Source organism: Colossoma macropomum, unplaced genomic scaffold, assembly GCF_904425465.1.
Source record: "Colossoma macropomum unplaced genomic scaffold, Colossoma_macropomum, whole genome shotgun sequence".
Lineage (NCBI taxonomy): Eukaryota > Metazoa > Chordata > Actinopteri > Characiformes > Serrasalmidae > Colossoma > Colossoma macropomum.
In genome coordinates this window covers 1,825,081-1,845,403 of record NW_023495515.1, presented here as the reverse complement: position 1 = coordinate 1,845,403, position 20,323 = coordinate 1,825,081, and the positions used below count along the sequence as shown (strand labels likewise).

At 40.3% G+C, this 20,323-nt stretch overlaps 1 protein-coding gene across 1 annotated transcript in view; it reads right to left on the bottom strand.

Moving 5' to 3' along the window:
* The window catches only part of zgc:153039 (uncharacterized protein LOC767698 homolog), a 96,592-nt gene that overhangs the window by 3,731 nt on the left and 72,538 nt on the right, over positions 1-20,323 (bottom strand). The window contains exons 10-11 of the mRNA XM_036562754.1: positions 6,169-6,361; positions 992-1,166 (exon numbers count right to left, since the gene is read on the bottom strand). Coding sequence (XP_036418647.1) covers positions 992-1,166; positions 6,169-6,361 — 368 coding nt within the window. The remainder of the gene's footprint in view (positions 1-991; positions 1,167-6,168; positions 6,362-20,323) is intronic.

The window sequence follows — 20,323 nt, the reverse complement described above, 5'->3', positions numbered from 1 at the left end:
GAGAGAGAGAGATGTTACAAGCGGCAACAACACTGCCCTGTCCAGAAGTCTGGAATCATCTGTTTGCACTAAAATAAACCATTTTTGCCAGATAAATATAGAAAATGTTTCTAAAATATTGCTGTACTCAAAATAATACTATTAATAATTAAAAGGAAGCTGTAAGACATGAACAATGAAAGCTGAACGTAATTCTAATCTGACTTGAAAAGTTGCATAAAATAATAAGTTATAAAAAAACTTCTCTAGAATGAAACTAGAACAGTTCTAAAAAACTGTAATAAAATAATTAATACTCAGAATGAAGTTGTAATAAAATTAATATCCAGAATGAAGTTATTATAAAATCAACATCTAGAACTAAGATCTAAAAAAATTCCATGTATAAAGAACTTACAATAAAATAAAATAAACTAATTAATCTAGAATTAATCTAGAAAGAAGTTATAATAAAATTAACGTCTAGAATAAAGGTCTAAAATTACCATCTAGAGAGAAGTTATAAAAAAATTAATATCCGGAATGAAGGTATAATAAAATTAATGTCCCGAATTCAGGTATACTACTATTACCGGAAACAGATTTAATAATAATACTAATATCCAGTATAAAAATGATAATAAAACTGGTATCCAGAAAGACATCTAGAAGAGAGATCTATTAAAATGAAGTTATAATAAAATCAACATCCAGAATGAAATGATAATATAATTTATATCTAGATTGAAACAGTAATAAAATTAACATAAAATTTAAGTTGTAATAATATTTACATCCAGAACTAAATTATAATAAAATTAACATACAGAATGAAGTCAAGTGAAAAATGGGGATCACAGCTTAAGGAAGATGACTGGAGAAGAACTATACACTGAATACCATATTATTATTAGAATATATTATTTATTATTACGTTTAATAACTTCTGTATGTTAATAAATGCTTCTTGTCTCATGTCCAATCCAACATGCAATCACACTTGCTCTCTTACCCAGGTCTCCTATCTGCACGTGGCCCAGTACGTAGAGGCCGCTCTTCTTGATGTCGTTGATGAAGGTGATTAAGCCGATGTTGGCCCGTGGATTAGCCACCATCAGCAGAACCTGTGGCCTCCAAAACTTCACATGATCCTTACGAACATCCAGCATCAACAGATACTTGCGCACCTGAGAGAGAGAGAGAGAGAGAGAGAGAGAGAGAGAGAGAGAGAGACACGACTTTTACAGCACAAACTAACATGGTAGGCATACACTATATGGCCAAAAGTATGTGGACACCTGACCATCACACTTATATGAGCTTGTTGGACATCTCATTCAAAAATTATAGTCATTAATATGGAGTTGTACCCCATTGCAACTACAACAGCCTGCACTCCTCTGAGAAAGCTTTCCACCAGATTTTGTGTCCATTCAGTCAAAAGAGCATTTGTGAGGTCAGGCACTGATGTTGGACGAGAAGGCCTGGTTCGCAGTCGATGTTCCAGTTCATCCCAAAGGTGTTCAGTGGGGTTGAGGTCAGGGCTCTGTGGAGGCCACTGGAGTTCCTCCACACTAAACTCATCAAACCATGTCTTTATGGAACTCACTTCATGGTGGAACAGGAAAGGTTCTTTCCCAAACGGTTGCCACAAAGTTGACTTGCGAAGGTGGCGTCCTATGACAGTGCCATGTTTAAAGTCAATGAGCTCTTCAGTACGACCCATTCTACTGCCAGGGTTTGTCTAGGGAGATTCCATGACTATGTGATTTAATTTTACACACCTGTTAGCAGTGAGTGTAGCTGAAACCCCTGAGCTGAATAATTAGGAGTGTCCACACATTTTTGGCCATATAGTGTATAACACCACAATACCTGAAGACATAAATACACTGGTTGTTGTTGTTTACGTGGTCTTAATAATTTGTCTAAAGCTGTTCTTCTTTACCCTTTTCATGCATGCAGCAGTACAGTGTTCTAAACATCCTGGCCTCACCTCTGATACACAGTCATATGCAAAAGTTTGGGCACCCCAGATCAAATCACACGTTTTGTTGAAGCGAAATAATTCAGCACATCCTCTACAGAGACCACACTTCCACACTACTTTTACAAATTGTTTAAAATAGTTTAACATATTGTGAAAATAATAAACAATATACATAATGTGGCCTGAGCGAAAGTTACAGCAGATTGTATACTTTGTTTTTTCAAAATGTTAAACTTGTCAAATAGAAATTGTGCATTAAAATTGGCAGGGAAATGCCATAATTAAGCGTGTTCTCTGTAGACGATATAGTTTGACCAGGGTATTCCAAACTTTCCGTATGACTGTATGACAATAATATTATATATATCATCACCTTATCCACCCCAGCTCTAATGGTACAACAAATTTGAACAAAATGCTGTTTATCTGCCTGCTTATGTACCAGAGATATTCACAAGTTGAAATTGTGTCTTGAGTCTTTAGTAGAGAATTTTAGTCTAATTTAATATAAAAGTAAACCCTATTAGGTGCTCTCTTGGACTCCCGGCCATGAATGGCTGTAGCAAAAACTTTAAAGGAATATGATCGTTAACTTACCAAAGCTACATTAGCTGTCAACGTCAGCTACAACAGCTAGTGTGCTAGCTAGCATACTTGCTATCCGAACTACATACTAGTCAACAGTTTCAAGTTGCCGCTTTCTTTTCAGTACTGCATTTACTCCATGTAGCCCTTCACTTTGTCAATCAAACTAGGTTTTTATACAATAAAAAGTTTTCACAAGTAGCAAATTTTGAGTCGAGAATCATTCAAACGCCAGCCTGCGATTCGGTCAACATGAGACTCGAGTCCGAGCTGCTGACTCTAGTCCCCATCTCTGATATGTACAAGTCTGAAGACTCCTCTACAACTTCTGAGATTTGAATTTTCTTGCTTTTACTTTTTAATAAAGTGAGAAAAAATACATGCAAAGTCTCTGTTAGCCTAAAGCAGATATGCTAATCTTTGGAGTATATTTAGCTTCAACACTCAGCATCATATTCATCAAAGGGTCTTCCTTTGTCTAAAGGGCTTCCTGGTATAAATAATGATTTAACTGTCTTCTTTTGCAAACTATCCCTAAAAGCACATATTGAAATTCTTTTGGCCCAAAGGTAGTTGAAACAATTGAAAGGTCTGAGTATTGACATCAAGACAAGGGGATAAAATGTGTGGGCTTTGGTTGAGGGCTTTGTTAGTAATTCTGCACAGCTAAGACTATTTTTCCACTGCGCGTTCAAAAAAGAACTGAGCCAAGTGGGTAGACCAATGAAACTTAGATTCTAGTTCATTTACCACCTGCTTGAGAGACAGCAGAAAGCATCAGAGTTTGATTGTGCTGCAAATCAGAGTCATGGCAACTTTTCACTGCAGTAACAGAGTGACCAGACTGCGAACCAGACATTTTTGGCCATGTTAACAGAGTTTGACTGGGCCGTTATTGACATGTTTCACCGCAGCAGAGGAGACTGACTGGGCTGTGTATTAAGGCACTTGTCACCAGTAGCAGAGTGTTACTGGGCTGTAAACCGGGACACTTTTCACCATGGTAACATAGTTTCCCTGGTCTGCAAACTGGACACTTCTGACCATGGTAACAGTGTTTGACTGGGACGTGTTAACATGCTTCACTGCAGCAGAGAAATTTGACTGGGCTGTGAACCCAGGCACTTGTCACCACTCTGCTACTGGGCCGTGAACCGGGACACTTCTCATCGCCACCGTGCTAACAGTTTGCCTGGAGTGCAAACCACACACTTCTGACCATGGTAACAGAGTTTGACTGGGACGTGTTAACATGCTTCACTGCAGTAGAGAAATTTGACTGGGCCATGAAGCAGAGTGTTACTGAGCCATGAACTGGGACACTTTTCACTGCGGTAACAAAGTTTGCTTGGCCTGCAAACCAGACACTTCTGACCATGGCAACAGAGTTTGACTGCGCCATGTTTACATGCTTCACTGTAGTAGTGGAGATTGACTGGGCTGTAAACTGAGGCACTTGTCACCACAGTAGCAGTGTGTTATTCGGCTGTGAACTGGGACACTTTTCACTGCAGTAACAGTTTGCCTAAACTGCACAATGGACACTTCTGACCATGGTAACAACGTTTGCCGCGGCTGTGTTAACATGCTTTACTGCAAGTAGAGGAAAGTGACTGAGCCATGAACTGAGGCACTTGTCACCACAGTAGCTGAATGTTACTGAGCTGTGAACCAGGACACTTTTCACTACGGGAAACAGTTTGTCTGGACTGCAAACCGGACACTTCTGATCATGGTAACAGAGTTTGACTGGGCCTTGTTGACGTGCTTCACTGCAGTAGAGGAAACTAACTGGGCCATGAACCGAGGCACTTGTCACCACAGTAGCAGAGTGTTACTGGGCCGTGAACTGGGACACTTTTCACTGCGGTAACATAGTTTGCCTGGGCTGCAAACCAGACACTTCTGATCATGGCAACAGAGTTTGACTGGGCCATGAACTGTGACGTTTCACTGCAGTAGAGGAGTTTGCCTATGTATGAACCAAGATCCTTTTCACCACATTAGCAAACTGTAACTGGGCGGTGAAAGGGAAACTTTTCACTGCTGCAACACAGTTTGACCAGGCTACAAACCGGACACTTTTGACCATGGTAACAATGTTTGACTGAGCTGTGTTGACATGCCTCACTGCAGGTAGAGGAAACTGACTGGGCCATGAACTGAGGCTCTTGTCACCACAGTAGCAGAATGTTACTGGGCTGTGAACTAGGACAGTTTTCACTGCGGTACCATAGCCGCAACACTTCTGACCATGGTAACAGAGTTTGACTGGGCCATGAACTGGCACGTTTCACTGCAGTAAAGGAGTTCGTCTGGCCATGAACCAAGACACTTTTCACCAAAGTAGCAAGGTGTAATTGGTTGGTGAAAGGGGAACATTTCACTGCAGTGACATAGTTTGACCAGGCTGTGAAGTGGGACACGTCTGACCATGGTAGCAGAGTTTGACGGGGCCACAAACAGGGCACAATTCACTGCAGTAGACTTAGTTGTGAAGCAAGAAACTTTTCGCCACAGTAGTGTTTTTTGCCTGGAGTGCAAGCCATGAGACTCTTCACCTTGGAAGCAGTTTGTCTGGACTGCGAGCTGGGACATATATTTATCTGCAGAAACAGAGCATGACTGGGACACAAGCCAGGAGACTCTTCACCTTGGAATTAGAGTTTGACTGGGCTGTGAATTGGGATGCTGTTCTCCACATTGACTGAGTTTGACTGGGCCACGAGTGGGAAACTTTACACCTTGACAGCAGTGTTTGACTGGACTATAAATCAGATACCTTTGCAGAGAATTTGACTGGGTCACGAGCTGGATGACTAAAGAGTTCTCTCCCTGCCAGCAGGGGAAACAAACCTACATATACACACATACATATAGTTTCATAAGAAACAGAAATGAAGAAGAGTTTATATATTACTGGAACTATTTAATTTACTGTGAGAGAGTCAGAGAAAGACACAAAGTAGAAAGTATGTTTGTGTACATTAGTCCTTGTAAGTGTACTACTGTGACTATTTTGCTGTGTGTGTGTGTGTAATAAGTTAAGTGGCTGTAATTCTGCTGGAGCACACCGCCGCTCAGATGGGCGGCTGGTGCCTGGCCGCCTGGCAACCGTTCCCCTGGCAACAGTCCGTCCCTCCTGGCAACCACAAGCCCCCCTGAGGGAGGGGTACAGTCCAGTGGTCAGGCCTGAACGTGACATGAGTTTGTATTTATGTGTGTGTGTGTGTGTGTGTGAACACGAAAGGCACATAATTATTATTTTTTTGTATTTTAATTATTGGTATGTTGTGCATTTATATAAGAACGATTTAACACATTAATAATGTGTTAACACAATAAATTATTAATGCCTCTCAATTGTTTAAATGCTGATCTCCTAGTTTAACCCTTCAAACCATTCCGTAGTAGCCCAGGCTGAAGCCCAGCTGCAGTGTGCTGTATGTTACTACCACAGACCCCATGACTGTAAACCTCTCATTCAAATACAGCCTTATTTCTTTAATAAATATGTTATTAATGATAATGCAGCATTTATATTTCTTGTATGTAAAGCCCACTCCCTACAACATGTATCATGAAAAAACTCAAAGTGCTGTGTGTGTGTGTACCTGGTGGAATATGAGCGCTTGGCTGATGTATCCCCAGCTGCTGGTGGGGCTGAGGTAGTGGATGATCAGCAGCAGTAGGAGCATGAAGACGATGCTGGCTGAAGCATAAATGGGGTTTATCAGGAACATCATCACCCCACAGCCCACGATCCCCAACACACACGTGTGCCATGTAAAGTAACGAAACGTAGGCCTGAGAGAGAGAGAGAGAGAGAGAGAGAGAGAGAGAGAGAGAGAGAGAGAGAGAGAGATCCAAGTTCATTAAACAGCTGCCTACAGTTCAACCTACTACAAATACAGTACCACAGTACCAGTATCAAAGGTTTGAAGTCACATGTATTTATTTTTTATGACTCATATTCCACAATAATAGAAGACAATTTAAAAGGTCATCAAAATTACGAAGTAACACACATAGAATTACTCAGTGACCAAAAACAAACAAATAAACCCAAAACAACTGAGTCACTCTCTCAAAACCACCTCACACCATGTCCATTAATATATGAGCATCAATCACCATGCAGACATAAATAATATATTTTTATAATTTAGTATATGATTGGAGCTCTACAGGGTACACAGCACAGAGTCCCGGTACTTGCCATGTTTCTGAGAATAACCAGTTCAACAGTGCCTTCCAGTTAAAAGCTGTGAAGCAGAGATGTGCTGTATTCGGTAATTATTCAGAATATTGGTAATATTATCGTGGACACTTTGAAATGCCGTCACTGCAGTTTAGTCAAACAAGCAGCAGTTTCTCCAGAGATCATTTAGATGCGATGCTTTTATGAACTCGGTCAAGCTCTGATAGCGTGATACAGTCCCTCCTCTGAGAGCACAACAGCCACAGCACGGCAGAAGGAGGAGCAGACGGAGAACCTTCAATACTCAAAAACATAAAACCTCACGTTGCTTGGAGAAATGCTGTCTCATGAATACATGCACAGTTGTATGCAAAAGCGTAAACAGCCCTTGTCGAATGTTTACGTTTTGCTGATTTAAAAATAAGACATCCTCTACAGAGAACATCTAAACATGGCCCTTTTCTTCAAAACTTTAGTATGTAGTTTCTATTTATTTGCTTTTAGCATAGTGGATAAAAAATAAAACAAAAAAACAAATTGTGGCATAGCTTTTGCAAAATTCTGATCCAAATTATGAACTAAATTAAAAAATAAGTTGACTGAGTGACTACTGGGTGAATACTTTTTCACACTGAACCAGCTGGCATTGCATAACTTTTTCCATTAGTAAATTAAACATTCATTTATTTCATTCATTTTATTTTTGTTTTGTCCTTTATTCTATTTAGTTTGAAGATCTGAAACAATTACGTGTGACAAATATGCAAAAAGACAGACAGACAGATTGACAGACAGACAGACAGACAGACAGACAGATAGATAGATAGATAGATAGATAGATAGATAGACAGACAGATATAGATAGAGAGGACAGAGAGACAGTCAGACATATAGACCATCAGACAGACAGACAGATAGATAGAATAGATAGATAGAATAGACAGACATACAGACAGACAGACGGACAGACAGAGGCCTCACATACCTTAAGTAGGGAAGCTTTAATGCACTAAAACATCGACACAAAAACACCGGCACAATTAACCTGCGACCCAAAGCCTGATGCTCACAAACACTCGCGCGTCCTCGGGGTATCAGAGTGAACGTAAACGCTGTGGCGATCATTAGGTGAGTGTAAATGGGTTCGGGGTCAAAGCAATTAAATCATAAACAGAAACAAACAAAGCCGTGAGCGTATATGTGTGGCTAACCTGGTGATTTGGTGAAGCGCTTCACCGTCGCTCTCCAGGAGTCCAAACAGGTGCATTCACAAGTCTGCTTGTGTCTAATTAGCTGTACACAGAAATCACTCTCTTTTTTGAGTGCGACATTAGTAAAGAGCAAATTTCTGAAGACGCGAGTGACGAGCTCACGGTCAGACAGCTGTTATAGCGCCGTGATTCACTTTAATTACCAAACAGCACGGGCGCATTAAACAGCTTTAATGCTGCGATCAAGAACCGCTGCCTGGTTTTAGTGCACTGTAAAGTAAAAAACAAAAAAAAAAAACCTTTTGAAAAATAACAGCCAGTGCTGCTTCAGCGGATCCTGATTGGGAACACTTATTCACAGCTCTAAATGCAGGAATCATCTGTAAACCTGTTTAAATTCTAAACAGATATTTGGAAACACTCTGAAAACACTGCACTGTGATTTACTCCAGCGCTTCATTTTAACTGGCCTTAGTTTACAGTCTTTGTTCGCCTGCTTTATGGTTGTTCCTTGGGCCGAATTTACTAATGAGCCTGTAAAACCTTTAGCGTACACTAAATTGTAGCAAGTGCAGACTTCTCTGGTTTTGCGACTGATTTGCTATGACCTGTTTAAATAATATCAACTGCAAACGGCATTGTGGCGAAGCTTCCTCGCAGAATGTGAGTTGGCAGGGAAAAATATCTTAAATCTGGTAAATATACAGTGGCAAAGTATGTGAACCCTTTGGAATTATCTAGTTTTCTGCATGAATTGGTCATAAAATGTGATTGTTTTTTAAGTCAGTCGAGTAGAGACAATGTGCTAAAGCTAATAACACACAAAAATAAATAAATAAATAATAATATTTCATATACTTACTATACACACCAATCAAACATTCACAGTGAAAAAAAGTGAATCACTGGATTTCATAACTTGCCGAACCTTTTTTTTGCCAGCAATAACCTCAAGCAAGTGCTTCAGATCAGACCTGCACAATGAATGTTGGTCCATCCTTCTCACCGAACTGCTCCAGCTCAGCCATATTCTCCAGATGTCTGCTGTGAGGAGCCATTCCACAGCATCTCTTTAAGGTTAAGGTCTGGGTCACTCCAAAAGGTGGATTTTATGTTTATTGAAAGTATTCTGTAGAAGATTTACTTTGATGTTTAGTGTCATTGTCCTGCTGCTTTACCCAGCTTCTACTGAATGGACGGCCAGCCTGACATGATCCTGTAGGACCTTGATAAACTTGAGAACTCATTTTTCCCTCAATGATGGCAGTCAGTCCAGGCCCACATGCAGCAAAGCAGCCCCAAATCATGATCCTGCCTCCACCATGCTTCACTGTTGGGATGATGATTTGACTGTGGTATGCAGGGCCATTTTAGTACAACTTTACAGATCATTAATAAGTGGCTAATAATATGGATATTCATTTCATTACTAACTTGTTACCACTATAATTACTAACTTATTTACTTATATTAGAACTAAAATATTAACATGTGATTTTTAGGTTAGTACAACTGTTTACTGTAATCTTACCGTATCTTTGTAAATGACCAATTTGTAAAGTGCTGCCCGCTGTTTACACTATTTTCCCCGGACAATTCAACTCCAGTTTCATGAGCCCAGAAGACAGTTTGCCACTAGCGTACACATAATCAGACACATGTTTTTGGCCATGTTGTGATATCTCTCTGAGATACAGGGAGATTCACTCGAAATAGGCTCCAAATATTCTGTAATAACTCTCGCTAGGATGAAGCAATCTGAACAAAACAACGTGCAATGTGCTCCTCAGTTTGGAGCTTCGAACATGCCCGGATGTCGGAGCGATGAGGTAGGCGCCGGACAGCCGTCACGACGTTTAACCTCTCTAATGCTTGCCGATACGTTCAGGAACATGTAATGCAATCGATTACACATACGTCAGGGTACGTAGGCTATTTTTTGGTTCAGATCAGTTCATCCTAATGGGAGTTACAACAGAACTTTCGGTGCCTCTTTCGAGTAAATCTCCCTGTATTACTCAGTTTCCAAAGGGTTAAATACTTTTTCCTACCACTGTATTTGTTTAAACAAGCCTCTTGGTTTTATTTGAAATATTAAAACTTGTATCAAATAAACACAAGACACCTGCCACAATGGCACCCTACCAGTTTGTTAAATGAAATCTTGCATAAATAGGACCGTAATTATCATATAATCTTGGTAGGTAATTCATTGCACTAAGCAGGATTATGAATAATATTTTAAACTCTGTTTAACGGTGCTAATTTGCATTCAGTGTGTGTGTGTGTGTGTGTGTTAGGGCTTTGTAAGTATTTCAGGATATTAGTGTTTTCAGGTAACAAGTGTTTATATGAGTGTGTGGGTCGTGGGGATAATGCAGCTGGATGCTGGGTTGGTTTAGCTACCGTGTCAGCGAAAGAGTGTGTGAGCTGCGGTAATCATTAAGATGGTAATTACCGCACGGTTCTAATGGCTCTTCATCTCTAGTGGAGTCAGTAGTCTGTGTGGGCCTTTGCTCTTAGTGCATGTATACACACACAAACACACTTGTTTTTATCCAGTGTCAGGACGCGGGGTCAGGCAGTTCCAGTCCCTGTTCCAGTCGAAACAGCCATTAAGTACTAGTTATTCATTTTCAGGAGGTTATATATAAGAGAATCCATCTGGATAACGAAGAGGAAGGTCAAAGTGTAACAATAAGGACTCCTAACAACCACCTGGAAGTCCTGGTAGACCACCGAAACTGTCCCCATCAGATAAACAGCACTTAAAGCTTTCATCTTTAAGAGAGAGGAGAAAATCAAGCACCACTTAAGCTCTATGGGTCTGAAAGGATGCAGATCAAACAAAGAAACTGCTGGTGTTCTCAGAATAATGGACTGACCACCCCAGAGTCCAGACCTCAACATCACTGAACTGTGTTTGGCATTACTGAAAGCGAGTTTCCTGAAATGCATAGAAGCTATAATAAAGGCAAAGAGTGGACACACTAAATACTGAAACACCTGATATTGTATTTTGTTGTTGAAGCTTTTGTCTAATTTTCCTTAAAAATATGTTTTTACTATATAAGAGCAAAAAATATTTATTTGCTCAGAAAAAAACACTAATATTAAAATAAATATAAATACCATTAATACAATACGGTACTGATTTTGTTCGATTAATCCATTCCAAACCTCTGCTTGAGGAAGCCTGGTATGATTTGTAATTATCATTCAGTGCCTGGTTTGGCTAATCAACCTTTCATTATGTTAAATCAACTGTACTGGTGGTAGAATCCATGTGATAGCTGGGGGCGTGCAGCAGAAACCTGGAACTAGCTTGTAAGATATGAAAAAACAGCTTGTATGAGAAAAAACTACAAAAAAATCCAAAAAAGTATCTTGTAAGATCTAAAATAACAATAATAATAATAAAATAATAATAATAATAATAATAGCTTGTAAGATATAAAAAAACTAGCTTGCAAGATATATATATATATATATATATATATACACATAAAAACTTGTAAGATATCCAAAAAAACTAACTTGTACGAAAATAATAATAATGATAATAATAATAATAACAATAATAATAATAATGGCTTGTAAGATATCAAAAACTTAGTTGTAAGATATCCCAAAAAATAACTTGTAAGATATCAAAAATCATAATAATAATAGCTTGTAAGATATAAAAAAAAATCACATGCAAAATATCAAAAACAAGCGGAAATGCACTTCTTCCCAAAATTAATGGTTTAAACCATGCGTTTAGGTGCCTTAGACTTTCGCAAACTACTGTACAGACATCATCATCTACAGGGAACAACCTTAAATTTGACATTATTAGTTGCCAAGTTTAACATATTAGAAAAAAGAAAACAAAGTATGAAATGTGCCATTACTTTTGCACAGGCCACATTTTATGCCTTATTTCCCACCAATGTGTATATATATATATACACACACACACACACAAGTTCAGAGCCTTAGTTTGAGGTGAAAAGTTCATTCTCTCTCTCTCTCTTCAGTCTTTGTGTCTCTTCACCTCCTCTTTTTACTCTTTTTATCTCCTCCTCATTTTCATCCATCCACTCCACATCTCTCTCTCCTTCTGCCTGTCTTTCCCTGTTGCCTCCCCTCCCTCACTCCCTCCCTCTCTCGCTCGCTCACAGCCTCCTCTTCCGAGGAGAGCAATTATATTAAAAGCCATCAGACATGCCCTCCCTCTCTCTCTCTCTCTCTCCCTCTCTCTCTCTATGTCTCTCTCTCTCACTTCAGTAGCACTGTGACTTTGAGTGATGTCATCTTGCTGATATCAGCAAAACAAACTTGCATAGCGGTTAAAATGACCCGAAACACACACACACACACACACACACACACACACACACACACACACACGCGCACTTACACACACAAACACACACACACACACACACACACACACACACACACACACACACACACACACACACACACTCACACACACACAAATTTCTGCGGTTTATATTAAAATGTAAGCATCTAATTACGGCCAACAGATTCTGCCTATGAGAACAATTAATCAAATTCATCACATTCATGAGTTCAATCCACCACTTAGCTTTGAGTGGCTATGCTAGCCGCTAGCCTTGGTGAAAATATTAGGCGACACGCTAACGGCTCTGACAGCCATACGCAGAAAAGATATTACAGGAAAGCAATTATGGAATTTGACCTTTCTTTTAGATTCGCCCTCTGACTTTCCCCTTCCCTCTCTCGCTCTCTCGCTCTCCCCTCATCGATCTTTCTCTGATGAGGTGTTAATTGTGATTGATGAGTCAGTCTTGTTAGAGTTCTCCCTGGGGACAGTCTCTCTCTCTCTCTCTCTCTCTCTCTCACTCTCTCTCTCTCTTCAATCCAATTCAGTTTTATTTGTATGGTGCCTTTTTACAACATCGTCCCGAAGCAGCTCTGCAAAAAAGTAGGTCCAGCCCTCTAATGACTGAGATGACCCCAAGTGACCCCAAGACTCTAAACGACAAACTCAAGAGTATGAGTTAGAGAAACACTAAGAGGAACCAAGATAACCTCCCTAAGAACATGAAGAAACTCTGAAAAGAACCAAAACCCAGAAGGGAAAGACTCCCTACGAGCATGAGGAAGAACCACTGAAAGGAATCAGGACTAAGGAAAAAAACCTCTTTAGAACATGAAGAACTACTGAGAAGAAGCAAGACTCGGGGAAAACTCCCTAAGAGCATGAGGAAGAACCACTGAGAGGAATCAAGACTCAAAGAAAAGTGCCTAAAATCACGAAGAACCCCTGAAAAGAACCAAGACTCAAAAAGAAAACCCCTCTAAGAGCATGACGAAGAACCCCTGAAAAGAACCAAGACTCAGGAAAAGCTCCCTAAAAGCATGAGGAAGAATCACTGAAAAGATTCAAGACTCAGAAAAAAACTCCTTTAGAAGATGAAGAACCACTGAGAAGAACCAAGACTCAAAGGGAAGAGCCTAAAGAACTACTGAAAAGGACGAAGACTCAGGAAAACTTCCTAAGAGCATGAGGAAGAAACCCTGAGAAGAACCAAGACTCAAAATAAAAAGTCCTGAAGAGCAGAAAGAAACACTGAAAAGAGCCAAGATTCAGAAAAAAACTCCATAAGAGGATGAGGAAGAAATACTAAGAGGAACAAAACTCCTTAAGAATGTGAAAAACCACTGAGAAGAACCAAGACTCAAAAGGAAAAGTCCCAAAAAGCATAAAGAACCACTGAAGAGGACCATGATTTCAACTAAGACTCAAAGGAAAATCCCCACAAAGAATCCCTAAAAAGAACCAAGACGCACAAGAAAAAAAAAACTAAGAGCATGAGGAAGAACCACTGAGAGGAACAAAGACTTAAAGGAAAAAGTCCTAAAAAGAACCAAGTAAAGAACCAACTAAAGAACCAAGACTCAAAAGGCAAAAACCTCTAACAGAATGAGGAAGAACCACTAACAGAACCAAGACTCAAAAGGCAAAACCCTCTAACAGAATGAGGAAGAACCACTAAAAGAACCGAGACTCAAAAGGCAAAACGCTCTAACAGAATGAGGAAGAACCACTAAAAGAACCGAGACTCAAAAGGCAAAACCCTCTAACAGAATGAGGAAGAACCACTAAAAGAACCAAGACTCAAAGGCAAAACCCTCTAACAGAACGAGGAAGAACCACTAAAAGAACCAAGACCCAAAAGGCAAAATCCTCTAACAGAATGAGGAAGAACCACTAAAAGAACCAAGACTCAAAGGCAAAACCCTCTAACAGAATGAGGAAGAACCACTAAAAGAACCGAGACTCAAAAGGCAAAACCCTCTAACAGAATGAGGAAGAGCCACTAAAAGAACCGAGACTCAAAAGGCAAAACCCTCTAACAGAATGAGGAAGAGCCACTAAAAGAACCAAGACTCAAAAGGCAAAACCCTCTAACAGAACGAGGAAGAGCCACTAAAAGAACCAAGACTCAAAAGGCAAAACCCTCTAAAGAACCAAGACTCAAAAGGCAAAACCCTCTAAAGAACCAAGACTCAAAAGGCAAAACCCTCTAACAGAACGAGGAAGAGCCACTAAAAGAACCAAGACTCAAAAGGCAAAACCCTCTAAAGAACCAAGACTCAAAAGGCAAAACCCTCTAAAGAACCAAGACTCAAAAGGCAAAACCCTCTAAAGAACCAAGACTCAAAAGGCAAAGCCCTCTAAAGAACCAAGACTCAAAGGCAAAACCCTCTAAAGAACCAAGACTCAAAAGGCAAAACCCTCTAACAGAACGAGGAAGAGCCACTAAAAGAACCAAGACTCAAAAGGAAAAGTCCCGAAGAGCATGAATAAGAACCACTGAGAGAAACCAAGACTCAAAAGGAGAAGTCCCTAAAAGCATGAGGAACCACTGAAAGGAACAAAGATTCTCTGAGGGCATGAGGAACAACTACTGACAGGAACCAAGACACAAAATAGTCCCTAAAAGGATGAAGAACCAAGACTCAAGAACATAAGAACATGCTGAAGAACCACCAAGAGGAACCAAGACTCAAACGTAAAATCAGTGAATGAGCTGAATTAAGTATCAATTAAATGCTGTTGTCATTGCTGCTAATAACCACAACTCCTCAGCTTCACATTTGCGCATTAGGATATGTATGTAATAATTATCAAATATTCTCTATATCGACTGATATGGAAAGATACATTGTGATTAGATCTTCTCGCCATATCGTCCAGCCCTAGTAGGAGTCCACACTTCTCTCCCTGCTTTTATCTTCACTTCAATCCAATTCCCTCCATACTTTAGAGTCACATTCCCCAGGACAAAGACATCCATAACCCATTTTAATCCTCCTAAACAGCGTCCAGTCATCTTAGGTTCCCAACTGGCCACTTCATCTTGAGTAAAGCTCTCCGCATCCTTGCACAGCATAGCGGAGCCTATAAAGAACTACTGCATCAAGTCTGCAGAGTGTGCTTTGGCCCATTCAGGCTTATGCATTCAATCTTGTGCTTTGAATCAACCTCATTCCAGCTCCTCAATCAGTCATTGGGCTTTGTCCCAGCGCAGCTCAGTATAAAAACAATAGAAACAACGTGTAATGTATTCTGGAGAGGCTTCGGACTGCCAGCTTAGAGCACACAAGAGTCAATAAGTTAGCAGCGCTCGAGTCTAAAGGAAAGTGAAGCAGCTGCATTTGTGGAAATTTGGAAATGAAGACCTGTTTGATGTGGCCAAAAGTAAGAAAATTACTTTGAACAAAGTCTCGATCCATTGACTTGCATTAAAAGTAAAGTATTCCTTCTCCTATGAAGTTATTGTTTTGGAGAAGTTTTGTTCCAACAGCAGTGATCTTTTTGTGAGTTTAAATAGCATGTTGGACCCTGAAGAAAAAAGTCTTATCCTGGTGTAATAAAAAAGAAATAACTAACTAAACATGAAAACTGAATATATACAAAATATACACTACATGGCCAAAAGTATATGGACAACACACTGGCATGAGAGATCAGCGACTTTAAACATGGCACTGTCATAGGATGCCACCTTTGCCACAAGTCAATTTCTAAAATTTCTGCTACATCTGATATGGACTAGACAGCGGGAGGTGGTTGAGGGTCTGCTGCGTTTTCATTTTCATCTGAAACATGACTAAACCATCCCTGTATCAGCCATTCAGCTAAACGGGTTAACATTAGTGCAGTTTCCAAGGTTTGGATGTTGTGTAATCTGTGCTTATTTGAGGTCTTACTGATGCAACGGATATGACAAATCACAGAACTCATCCGCATATATCCGGATATTCTTAATAATATTAAAAATTAAGGAATTGTTTCAAAAAAAGTCCTTGTGAGAATGTAAAAACGACTTGAATTGCACACCGCGCACCAACTTGAATATGCACATGCACATGCACCATGCAAACTATACTGCGCTAAGCTAAAGCAGCAACATGAACCCACCACCAAACACAATAGATTTTGATCTGTAGACCATCAATATTTCACACAGATACAAAGCCCGACTACTGCCAGAAAATAAAAGCTTAAAACGGGAGAGAAAACTATGAGGTTGTTTATGTTGCAATAGATACGCCATGTCATATATCTTTAGAAAATCCCGTTCCACCCGTTAAATTCTGGCGCCTCAGCTACCATTTAAGGTGGAGTGGGAAATTGAAGCTGGCGAACAAGAATCTGCTGAATGAGAAGCGACTTCAGCCTCGTAAAAGTTGAACGCTGAGAGAAATTTTACATGAAACTATTCTACTTCTGAGGAAATGTTTCCTGCTGGAGATGCGAGAAAAGCATCTATAGCTCAGCTAAAGCTTAAAGCAGAGCAAAATAAGTCTGCGATTTCGATTATATTACATTTGTTTGCATAAGTTAGTAGTACATATTGAGACATATTTACAGCCAAGATGGTAAAATGGGCATGAAATGTTGTGGCTCCCAAGATGGTTAGATTTTTGTTGAAAAAAGACAAAATGGCTCTTCTTAACATTTGCGTTGAGACCCCTGCTATAGGAGGACCTGCAACTGGTACAATGCCTGCTACCAGTACCACCCCAGTGACGTGAGGGGTCCTGCCCCAGTGACAGTGTTTTTCCAAACTCGAATTTGAGGTGCCCTTCAACTAGTGCTGAAACTAACAGCTGCAAAGGCAGCTGGGATTGTAGTAGACAAACTCTCGATAACCGCCCCCCCCCACCCCCCCGTATCAGTGCCTCATTTCCCCTCAGACCTCAACAGCCCCCTAGAGCGCACACACACTCACACACGTTCCTTTTAATGCAGCAAAGCCCAGCCAAGTCTACCCCAAAGGACAACTCTGGGAAACCAAAGCCATTTGCTGATAAAACAGCAGCCAAGAAAAATCCCCCTACACGCACACACACACACACCACACACACACACACACACCACACACACACCACACACACACACACACACCACACACACACCACACACACACACACACACAAATGCATAATCCACCTTTTAAAACCTCCGTTCAATCCTAACACACTCACGAAACGCCTTCTCCGTTGCGTGATTCCCCATCGATTGCAAACAAAAACACACACACACACACACAAAACCCTCGCTCCATTATAATCCCCCCGCCCAGCTTGTTGATGGCAGGTTTGGGTGGTTTCTGCTAAATTAGCTATGTTAATCACAGTGTGCGTCTCCGGGGACCCCGACGCTAAATGGCTTTTAATTCCTCTCGCCTCTCGCGCAGACACAACAACAGAAAAACAACAAATAACAACAACAAAACACGCCCCGACACCAGGCGACTGACAGCTAAAAGAATTACTCAGCGGAGGCCCTGCCGCCTCCACACTTCCAACCAATCACAGGCCACTGGGATCACATGAGCCAATAAGCGGAGGGCTATGAAAACTCTCTGTCATTCTCATGCACACACTTGCTTAACCTTTATGACCTTTATGCAGCAGTAACATTCTGGCAATATTTAAGGTGGAACTGGAAAATTCGAACAAGAAGCTGGCAAATGAGAAGCGACTTGAGCCTCGTAAAAAGTCGAACGTTTAGAGACATTTTATAAGAAACTGTTCTACTTTTGAGGAAAAGTTTCCTGCCGGAGATGTGAGAAAAGCAGCTATAGCTGAGCTAAAGCTTAAAGCAGAGCAAAGTAAGTCTGTTTTCATTTATATTATATTTTTAGTCTTTACTAGTTCATCAGCACATACTGAGATATATTTGGTTTGGGCAGCGATGACAGACAAAGCAGTACTTCAACTGCAATGTTAGAATTCTAACTGATTCTAACTGATTATTGTAATATTTAATAAAGTATGTGGCCATTTTTTGGTAAACTGGCCACTTGATTAGGTAACTTTTGTTGTTCTGTATCTACCCTCTTTTCCTCTTCCACTTCATCAGGTCCACTTACCACAGCGGTTCCCAAACTGGAGTACTCAAATGATGCTGGGGGTACATAAAGAAATGCTGACTTTGATGTTTGTGCTTCATTTAACCTTCATTTCGTTCCATTATCAGGCCTCGTAATTATAAAAGTACCTCTGCAATACAGACAACACAACAACTCCTGGCTTGAACAAGAGAACTGGAACTGCTACAATACTGAGTTCAATCAAAAGTCAATGGCAGATTTCTTGATAGAAGTCTGTGAAATCTGTGGGCTGGCATGCAAGCCTGGACCTGAATATTCAACTATTCGGATATTCGGTCGTTGGGTAGGTACTCGATTTTTAATTTTGAGATTCGGATATTCGGTTTTTTTTGGCTAAATGTTATATTATTAAGTGCCCTCAAGTCGTTTCCAACTCATGGTGACCATACAGATAGTGTTTCTCCAGAGTACCCCGTCTTCTGTTTGGGTCTTCAGGCTTCTCAATGGCTGGTTCAGGATTCCTCTGATTGCGTCCATCCATTCATCTTGTCGCTTGTCGTCCTCTTTTACCTTCAGCTCTTCCAAGCACAACGCTCTGTTCCAATTAATCGGTTCTTCTCCGAATATGTCCAAAGTAAGAGCTTCAGTTTGGCTATCTGGGTTTTGAGTGAGATGCGAGGCTTGATTTGATTTAGGATCCATTCGTTTGTTTCCTTTGCTGTCCAAGGTACTCATAGAAGTCTTCTCTAACATCAGAGTCCTAAGTCATCTACACTTTCGTGTCTTGCTTGTTTACTGTCCAGCTTTCAAATCCATAAAGAACCACAGAGAAAATCATGCCACACACACACACACACACACACACACACACAATCCCTCGGGAGATCATATGACTTTGGATGGTCGTGCACGTACCTATCAGTGCTCACAATCACCTGAGTACTAAGTACACGCACCTGTGTTTGTTGTCATATGACTCATCCTGTATAGTTTATAAGCCCAGGCTTTAGTCTTAGTCTTTACAAGGTACTGTTTCTATTTGAACTGGCTGAGCGTTTCTCTGATCTATCTGCGACTGCCTGTTATGACCTCCGTTTTGTTCAACTGACCGTGATTTTTGCCTGTCCCTCCTTGTACCTTTGCTGACTGTTTTTGGATCTGCGTTTTGACTTTTTGGCCTGGTTTTTGACGACGATCTCTGTTCACTGTCTTGGTTTTGTTTGCATTTGGTTATGATCACTTCGGTGATATTTTGCTGCTTTCTGGTTACGACCCGCGCATGTTTTTTGACCACGTCTTTGTCGAACGTGAATAAAACCCTGTTTACATTTTTCATCCGCGAGCGTCTGAATTCTGTTGCATCGTCACAGTAGTGTCTTGGAAAAGTGCTATATAAATAAATGTTTACTTACTCATGCACACTGTTTATTTGCTAAACTTAACATAGTGGGGAAAAAAATAAAAAATAAAAGTTATAGCACATTTAACATATCATACTTTATCTTTTCCTCAATTTTTAAATAAAAAAATTCAGAAAAATGCCATATTTGAGTGTTTTCCCTGTAGAAGATGTGTTAACTTACTGTCACAAAACATAACATAGTATGATTGGGGGTGTTCAAACTTTTGCACACAACTGTAGGTGCAATTTGGTACAGACTGTAGTCCATCTAAATAATTTGTTAGCCCCCCTTTACCCCATTCATCCCCCACAGGACCACCACAGAGTAGGTATTATTTAGTGATGGATCATATCCAGCTTGACCACTGACGAAGGACTACAGGATGACCAACACAGAAACAGATGAGTTACTGTCTCTGACTTTACACCTACAAGTCTGGACCAAGTGTGTCTAACAGAGAGGACAGTGAGTGAACACAGTGTTTTCAAACTCCAGCTGGTATCACAGCATATATAGTTGTGTGGGTTAAATATATACAGCGGTGTAGAAGGTTAAAAGGTCATGATGTT